General features: G+C 45.9%; 1 protein-coding gene across 2 annotated transcripts in view; it reads left to right on the forward strand.

Moving 5' to 3' along the window:
- MCC (MCC regulator of Wnt signaling pathway) overlaps positions 1–8506 on the forward strand; it is a 447124-nt gene that overhangs the window by 168516 nt on the left and 270102 nt on the right. The window contains exon 1 of one of the 2 annotated variants that reach the window (XM_007451193.1): positions 1181–1748. The exons of the other annotated variant lie outside the window; for it this stretch is intronic. Within the exon in view, the coding sequence (XP_007451255.1) occupies positions 1692–1748 (57 nt within the window). The 5' untranslated portion in view covers positions 1181–1691. Of the gene's footprint in view, positions 1–1180; positions 1749–8506 lie in introns of those variants that run through there. 2 annotated transcript variants of the gene reach the window in all.

Genomic DNA, 8506 nt, shown 5'->3' on the forward strand with positions numbered 1-8506 from the left:
AGCAGGAAGGCATATGAGTAAGAAGATCTATGCAAATGGGCAAGCTTTTTCCTTCTTCTTAAAGAGCAAAATAAATATCCTACTTCATTAAAAAAAAAAAAAAAGCAGCCTTGGAAATTAATGGCTTTTTCATAGAAGGCTTCAGGAAGTGCCAAGGTCTGTCACTGGGGATGGAGACATTTTGTTCCCATTGTGTAGAAAGTGACTTATGAGGCCTTTAAAGCAATCCTGCAGACCTACTGTTAAAGGATCAGAATATTTTTCAGTGCATCTCAAGTTCAGTGGGACTTTAAACCTTTATGGAGGGAAAAATTCTAGCTCTCTCCTCCCACCCTGCCACACACAGAGGGATGTTTTTTTGTTTGTTTTTGCGGTACGCGGGCCTCTCACTGCTGTGGCCTTTCCCTTTGCCGGAGCACAGGCTCCAGATGCGCAGGCTCAGCGGCCATGGCTCACGGGCCCAGCCGCTCCACGGCACGTGGGATCTTCCCGGACCGGGGCACGAACCCGTGTCCCTGCATCGGCAGGCGGACTCTCAACCACTGTGCCACCAGGGAAGCCCCAGAGGGATGTTTTTACCTCAGGGAAACTCAAGGCTGCAGGGGAGCTCTGATTCCAGGAGTCCACTGAATTTAACAGCCTCTTGAGTTTGAGAGGATGGGAAATTTGGGCCTGTCTTTCATGTGATGGAGCATCTTAATCTTTATTAAGAACATGCAGAAATTGTAGTCTGCCCGGGGTGTGGGTGGGGGGAGTTTGACGGTGAATTTACACCCTCAGTATCGACTTTAGACTGATCAGGGAAAATGACCGCCCCACAATCTTGTAAAATCTTAATGTACCATGAGAAGTGCACAGCGCTGCCTGATGTATAGTGTTCAGATTTGTCTTGACCTTCTTAAATTATGGAAAGTGGCTACTAGGAGGGAAGTTTTTTTGGTTTTGTTTTTTAATTTTTCTGCACAATTACTCAGGTGGCTTTTCCTGTTTCTTCTCTCCTCCTGGACCTGAGTCCTGTAATTACTATCGCAGGGAGTTGGAAGGATGCCTGCTCTCCCGGCGAGGTCTCCTCTGCTCGGCCTCCTCCCTCCCCCCTCCCCCCGCCTTTTCTCTTTCTGGCCCCGCCTCCTCCGCTCACCCCGTAGCCAGCAGCTAGACAGCTGTATTCAATCAGAGCACTTAAAACTCCCGAGGATTCAAACGGGAAACTTCAGCGTGAAGTGTAGCCGCGCTCCGGCGCTCTCTTAGCTTGCTTTCCCTTCCCGGAACCCGAGACGCGGATTTTCCTCGCCCCGCCGCTCTGGTTTCTTCGGGAAGCCCTCCAGGGAGGCCGGATCCTGCCGGGGTTGCCCTCCAGCCTGGTCATGGGGGGCGGCGAGGCACCGTAGGAGACGCGAGGCGGCGCTGAGCGTGGCACTGCCTCGGGTCCCCGCGCCGGCCCGGCCGCTGCGAGCGCGCCTCGCCGCCCACCCTCCTGCAGCAATGGCTCCCCCGTGAAACGCGAGCCGGCTCTGTTCCTTTTCGGAGTGCCTGCATCCTTCGTGTGGGCTTCACCACTGTCCTGGGTGAAAATGGCTGTCTAGACTAAAATGTGCCAGAGGGGGCCAAGCAGTGGATATCCAGCCTGCTAAGCCCAACTCGTAAGCGCCGAGACCTGCAGGAGGAGGAGCTCGGCTCCGAAAAGTGCAGTCATGAATTCTGGAGTTGCCATGAAATATGGAAACGACAACTCGGCCGAGCTGAGTGAGGTAAGAAGCAGCTGAGGTCGGGAGCTCTGGTTTCTTAGGCATTTGCTTTGCGACAAATCCCCCTCCCTCCCCGTCTCCCACTTTTCTACACGCCACCCGCCTCGCGCTCCCAGTCTGGAGGCGGCACAATTAAAGAGAAATAGATTTTCTGGATCTAGTTTTAACTTGTTGTGCTACTCAGGAAGTGACCTGAACTGGCTTGATATTTCAGTCTGAGACGAGTGGCTTAAAAAAAGAAACAAGCTCTCACCGCGTCGCCAAGGCGTTTTACTCTCCGTGGTCTGGGTGCCCTGTCCATTCCCACCCCCCTTCCTCCAATGTATGTACCACCTAAGCTTTCGTAGTCGGCAAAATACATGGGGATCCCAGCTGAGCTTAATCTGATGGTGAGTAAATTGGTGGGGCCGGGGAGCTCATCGGAGTACCGAGTCGGCCGCAGGCTCCCACGTGTGATGCGTTTGGTTCAGTTCAAGCAAGGTGGTCTTTTTCCTTGGCTGAGACGAATGACCCGCGTTGGGAAGGAGAGTGGAGAGGAAGCACATCAAAGCGGCTTTAGAACTTTATTTCCTGCCCGGGACTGGACTCCTGAGTCTTTGAGGCAAGCGCACTTGCAGTTCCTGGCTCTCACAGTAGCCAATCCACTCGAGTGCTGGAGACCAGCTTTGAGATTAAGGCGACATCAAACGGTATGCAAGTATATGAGTGGTCAGATGCTGGAGGCCACCTTTTTTGATGACGTAGGGATGCCTCTGGCACATTCTCCCCCCACCCCTGCCACCCCACCCCGCAAGCTTTGAATACCTGAAAAGTGTGATGGGAAACCCACAGAACGATGCTCTGAAGAGGAGGAAATCTGTCTGCAGCAGGAGGCTTGGTGGCTGGGGGTTTTCCTCTTAGCATCATCACTGAGTCATTCATGGGGCAACGTGGTCTGTGCTTCTTGAATATGGCTGAAGAGAGAAAAGGCACCGTATAAAGACAGCAGAAGGCAGATAGAGGTGATGTCAGATGACCGACAGTGAAGGGAGAAGGAAAGGATGGAGCCCTCTTTGAGGGGTGAGGGCTGGTGCTGGGGAAACTAGCGGGGTGTAGATGGGGGAAATCCGAGCAGGTCTGTGGCTGGTATCCAGCAGTGAATACAGTCAGCCCCTGCCTGGTGCTCTAAGTGTCTTGGTGCCAAGCCTTCCCTGCTCCAGTTTGAGGTGGCATTTTGAGATGTTGGCCAAATGAGGTTAGAGGCATTTCCTAATCCCTGTGGTTTTCCCTGTGATGTAGAAAGCTGGGGAGATGCTGAGAGTGAGGGCTTCACTTAAAAACGGGAGGTGGGGGAAAAGGCTCAGAGACCTAAGTGAATTTTGCCAATTTTACATGCAGGGAGAGGTTTCAGATCTAAAACAGAACCCATGACCCTATTCCATTAATAACACTGTTAGGAGAAGCCTTTGATGTCTAAGGACGTTTAAGAATAAGAAACTAAAGGCACATATCCTGCAGAGTCTCTGCCAGGTCCTTCACATTGTTTGTTTCTGTGTGGCAGCTTTAACTCTCCGTCACCTGAAGTGTGCTATTCAGGTACCTTTGCTCAAAAATGAATCACAGATTTAGGATGAAGGTGGCTAGAAGGCTGAAGAGAGAGAGAGGAGGCCAGGACTCCCTTGAAGAGCGCTGGCACAGTCAGCGTGTGCATTAGATTAGCTGAGAGTATCTGTGAAACTCAGGTGGAAGCTAAAACTCTCCATTCTTTGCCTGGTTTTATCCACTCCTTAAGTGTTCCTTGGAAACTCGTGGCCAGGTGAAAGAGCTGAGGGTGTTTCGTGGCCCCTGCTTTAGTTGGAGCTGTAGTACCAGAGCATTATAGGACTTAGTTTTGTCCCTAAGAAAGTAAACAAGTTTCTGCCCCAACCGTGTCTGTCCTTCACCACATTTTCTGCCTCTTGCCCTCTTTCCAGCCTTCTTTCTAGGTTCAGTGATTTAGTTGCCACTCCATCCCCCGGGTCTTGAGTTTCCCTGCAGATTGAGTAATTGCAGTGGAGTATAAGGATAGTTATTTTTAGTTTTTTACATATTTTCAGTTAGGGTATATGTGAAGAGAATTTGTAAGCAAAGGGGAGATGTGTGATTCATACCCTGTCGACCCTAAATCTCAGTTCCCTTCATCATGGGCAACAGTTGTAGCATTTGCCTTTTCTGTAATATCCATAGGGCAGTATCCATATGAATCCATAGATCTGAATACAGTTAATTTGTATTTCTCACATAAGGTCTATGATGTAGAGTTTCTTCTTTTCAGTGTAATTTTTCTCTTAAACACTGGTTTTACTTTAATGTCCTGGGGGACAAAGTTGCCATTCTCTTCTCGCGGTCGATTCCTCCTTCTCACCTGAAAGCAGAGCTAATAAAAATCCCCTTTGGTGCCATATCTCTTATTGGTGCTCTTATTTGGTGCTCAGGAGCCTCAAAGCTGTCTGGAGGTCACCGTAGGGTCAGATTCAGCCTGATGCTCGCCAGGCGTTTCAGGGGCAGGAAGAATTGTGAAAGGGCCTAGCATTATCCTGGGTATCATAAACAAGAGTCCTCTCTCATTGGTGTTGACTTGTGAGCTTCCCCTTCTACAAGCGTTCTCTCACCACAGGAGTCATTGACTCTTTGACGGTACTGTTGACACTGACTCCATAACATCCTAAACAAGGGGGAGTGACTGGAATCAATTTCTTGTTGTAATCTGCTTGTCCTATTCGTGAAAGCAGCTAGCTTTGGTCAGCAGTTGAGGTGCTGAGCTCCGCCTGCAGTGCTCCAGGAATGCTTGGGTGCAAGAAAGGCAGGAGGGATTTGGGTGTGAGGGATACATGATAAGGAGACCTAGCTGGGTATTGCGCATGAGGTGTCCACGGTATGTTTGAGGGCTTTAAAATGGAAAAACAGGAAATTCATGAATGTGTTCCTTTTGTGTCTTTATTTTGAACAATAGCTGTTTAAGATCCTGTGAGATGATTATAACAGACAGTAAAATTGTTTCTACCTATGGACATTCAAAATATTTTTATATCAATGACCACAAATGGTTTTATCAGGTCTAAACACTTTAACCAAAGTGAACTAGTCCTTAGCATTGACAACAGTACTACAAAAGGAAAATTTGAGAAGCATAAATTGGCTATTCTTTTTTCTTGGCTAATTGCTCGCCCTACCAAAGACTCAAAGGGTATTTTTCTTTTCCGAATGTGAGGTTAAGAAAGGACTTCAACATCAGCCAGATCAAAAGTATTTAGAAAATTAAACGTTTGACTTTCAGGCTCCCTCCCCCACGATCAAGAAGCTGAGTAGACACACTTACAGCAGCGTTAGATTAAATTCTCCCAAACCGTGTCAAGGGAAGGCCACTAAATCTTTTTCCTCGTTGCCATGGGTTTTCCATCAGCAGTTAGTTCTGTTTGTCTTGGTAAAACTTGTGGGACCAGTATGTAGTTGAACCTTATTTTACTGTCACAATCACGTTTCTTGGTTCTTAGAATAATTTAGACCTTAGGAAGATGTCTTAAGGCGCAGCGTTAAGAGGGTATGACTTGAATTTACTCATCTTCACAAAATAGCTGTGGACTGGATCTGTTTGCCGGGTAGACAGCTGCCTATTTATGTAGCAAACTAAAAATGTATATTTAAGGGTTTGTTCTTTGCTGGGAATAACTAAAACCTCTTGTCCAAAGCAATCAACGTATATCCTTTGCTTTTTAAACATTAAGCAATGAATAGGAAAAATTCTCCCATCACTATTTACTTTGAAACCTCTGTTTCCCCAGAAAATCATATTTTCCTTACTCTGTCCTTCTTTCTTTATTCAAAGCCTCTTTCATAAAGATTATTCCACTCCTGAATGCAGGCTTTAGAGGCGACTTTTCATGCTTTCACCATTCACTTGTTGCGTAGCTACTGAAACCCACATCTCTGTTGATACTCTTTAATTAAGAAGTGAATTTATATAGGAGAAAATTGTTCTCTAGATAGATAATCTTGTATGACTGTCTTTAAGTGGCCGTCTCACAGATGTACTTGCTCTAAACCATGAAGTTACAAAATATCAGGGTTGGCAGAGACTGAGATCACCTGGTATTCCCACACCCATTTCTACTTCTTTATACTCCTCTGTCCTTATGGAATCACGCTTCATTGTAATGAGTTGTTTAATGTCTGTCTCAGACACAGACCATAAGCATCAGAATAACAGTGTCATAGCCTGTCACAGAGGCTGGCACATGGTAGGTGTTCTACAAATGTTTGAATGAACACCTTGCCTCTTCTCTCCCTTTCCCTTTTTATAAACATCAAATTTGAGAAAGTGATTTAAGTGCTTGGTCTGAGGCTTTTTTGGCTATCAATGGCTGTGTAACAAACTGCCCCCCAAATTTAGAGGCTTAAAATAACAATCTTATTTGTCCATGGTTTCTCAGTTTGGGTTAGAGCTGAGGGTGGGAAGACTTGTGTCTGTGACCCCAGCTAGACGATCCACTTCCAAAATGGCTTAGTCCCATGGCTGGCAAGCAGGTGTTGGCTGTGGACTGGGAGATCACCTCACTTCTCTTCTACACGGATCTGCCCAGGTACTGCTTGGGTTTCCTCTCAGCATGGCAGCTGGGTTCCAAGGAGGGGGTGGAAGCTGCCAGTTCTTTTAAAATGTAGGACTGAAATTGGCACAGGGTCATGTCTGTGTGTTCTGTTGGTTAAAACAGCTATATGCTTAGCCCAGATTCAAAGGGGTGAAGAAATAGATCCCACCTCTTCAAGGGGGATGTGATAAAGAATTTGCAACCATTTTTAATCTACTCCAGAGGCCACAAAACGAGAGCCGTGTCTAAAACCCTGATCTCTTAATTCCCAATGGCTGGCAGTAGTTTTTGTCATTTTAGCTGTTAATTTATTGGTTTGTAATAACTAACACATTCTAAGCATTTCCCAGGTATTGACATGCTTAATTATCAAAAACTCTGTGAGATACATGCTGTTATGCCCATGTTACAGGTGGAGAAATTAAGGCATAAAGAGGTGAAAACCCTTACCAAGATTGCACAGACTATTAATGGTGACCTCAAGATTTGAGGCCAGGTAGTCTTTCTCCAGAGTCTGCCATTCCTCCACTGTTTCCTTTCATTAGTTCCTGTTAACTGTTCTCTGCTTTTTTTTTTTTTTTTTTTTTTTTTTTTAGTTCATAATTTTCTTTATTCTCGATTACAACTTCATAGCACTTCATTTGGTAAATATACCATAGTTTATTCAACTGGACTCCTCTGTCTAGATATTGAGGCCTGCAATATTTGGCAGTTACAAATAATGCTGAAATCTCCCCACGTGAATTTTTTTATTGGTAAGGATCTTTCTTCAGAGTGAATTCCTAGAAGAGTCATTTCTTTGCTCTCAGCTTTTGATCACATATTCCTAGGAGGGAGTATTCTCTCTAATGAGCCTGTTTAACTTGATTTGTATTGTAATCTCAATCTCTGCAATACCCAGATGAATGTTTTTGATAAGAGTGGTATGAATATGCTCATTGCTGTCACCTTCAAGTGGCTGAAGAATTGTAGACATTGATTTTCTAGAGCAGATTTGTTAATAAGGAATCGGGCAGTCATCATCCAGGAAGGCCTTCCTTCTGTTCCCACTTACTGCAAGGGAGATAGAGGCACCACGACCTCTGTCCCACTGCCTGTGTGCTCTGAGGCGTCTGAGGAATTAGTGCTACAGTATTTGAGGTGCCAGATGAGAATAAGATTTCCTTTGTGACAAGAATTAGGGTTCTCTTACCCCTGCAGGTGGGGCTCTAGGCTTCTACTGCGGTTGGCTAAATCACTGTGGGGCTGCAGAGCGCTGAGTTTGATGAAAAAGCCGGTGAAGTGGGCGGCCAGGGCTGTGTGGCAAGGCAGCTGCTGGTGGCCTGGTCCTGAGGAAGCAGGTGCTGAAAGGGCCTGCAAGACCCTGAGTGGAGCCCAGTGGGCGGGGCCAGTAGATCAAGCATGGCTGGAACCAGGTGGTAGTCAAGAAACAGGGGAAGGAGCAGTGGGATGTGAGGGGAGGAGGTTAGTCAAAGACCAGGCAGGAGACCAGGAACTGAGATGGCCACAGACCTGAAAGCAGAGAGAGAACCTTGGTTCTGAAGAAGTAAGTGCTTTGTCTAGGCAGGAAGTTTTAAAATTAGTCCCAAGACTTTTCATGCTGATGAATTATTTACAGGACTGTGGCTACCAGATTTGAGGTGCCAGAACTTCGAGTGGAGGCACCCATCCAGAGTAGGGAATATGACGGTGATACTCAGGAAATAAACTCAAGGTGCTGTTTTAACAGCTGCCTGAAGCTAATTTACCCAGTGCATGTCATGTGGAAGGCTTCCTCCAAAGCCAGACTGTAACTGGAAAATAAAAACTGCATTTACGGAAAGATTAAGAAGTTGTTGATGAACAAAGATTGCAAATTTAAGTTTTGATCCAAGGAATCAAATTTCAGAAAACCAAGATTACGACGTTTTAAGTAAACTCCAGATTCTGGGAAAGAGGTTTATGTTGGCGAGATTACAGAATCAGACAAGCTAAAAAAAGACACAGAAAATTGATAGTAGCTAGGATGTGGATTTTTACATCTTCGAGGGGGTGGCATGGCAGAGATAAATTATTTGCAATTATTTTCTCATCTGCCCCAACCACATCCGAATTCCTAGCAGTGGCCATCTTTCATTCTTTTTTTTTTTTTTTTTTTTTTTTTTTTTTTTTTTTTTT

The sequence above is a fragment of the Lipotes vexillifer genome, unplaced genomic scaffold (genome assembly GCF_000442215.2).
Source record: "Lipotes vexillifer unplaced genomic scaffold, Lipotes_vexillifer_v1.1 scaffold91, whole genome shotgun sequence".
NCBI classification, from domain to species: domain Eukaryota; kingdom Metazoa; phylum Chordata; class Mammalia; order Artiodactyla; family Lipotidae; genus Lipotes; species Lipotes vexillifer.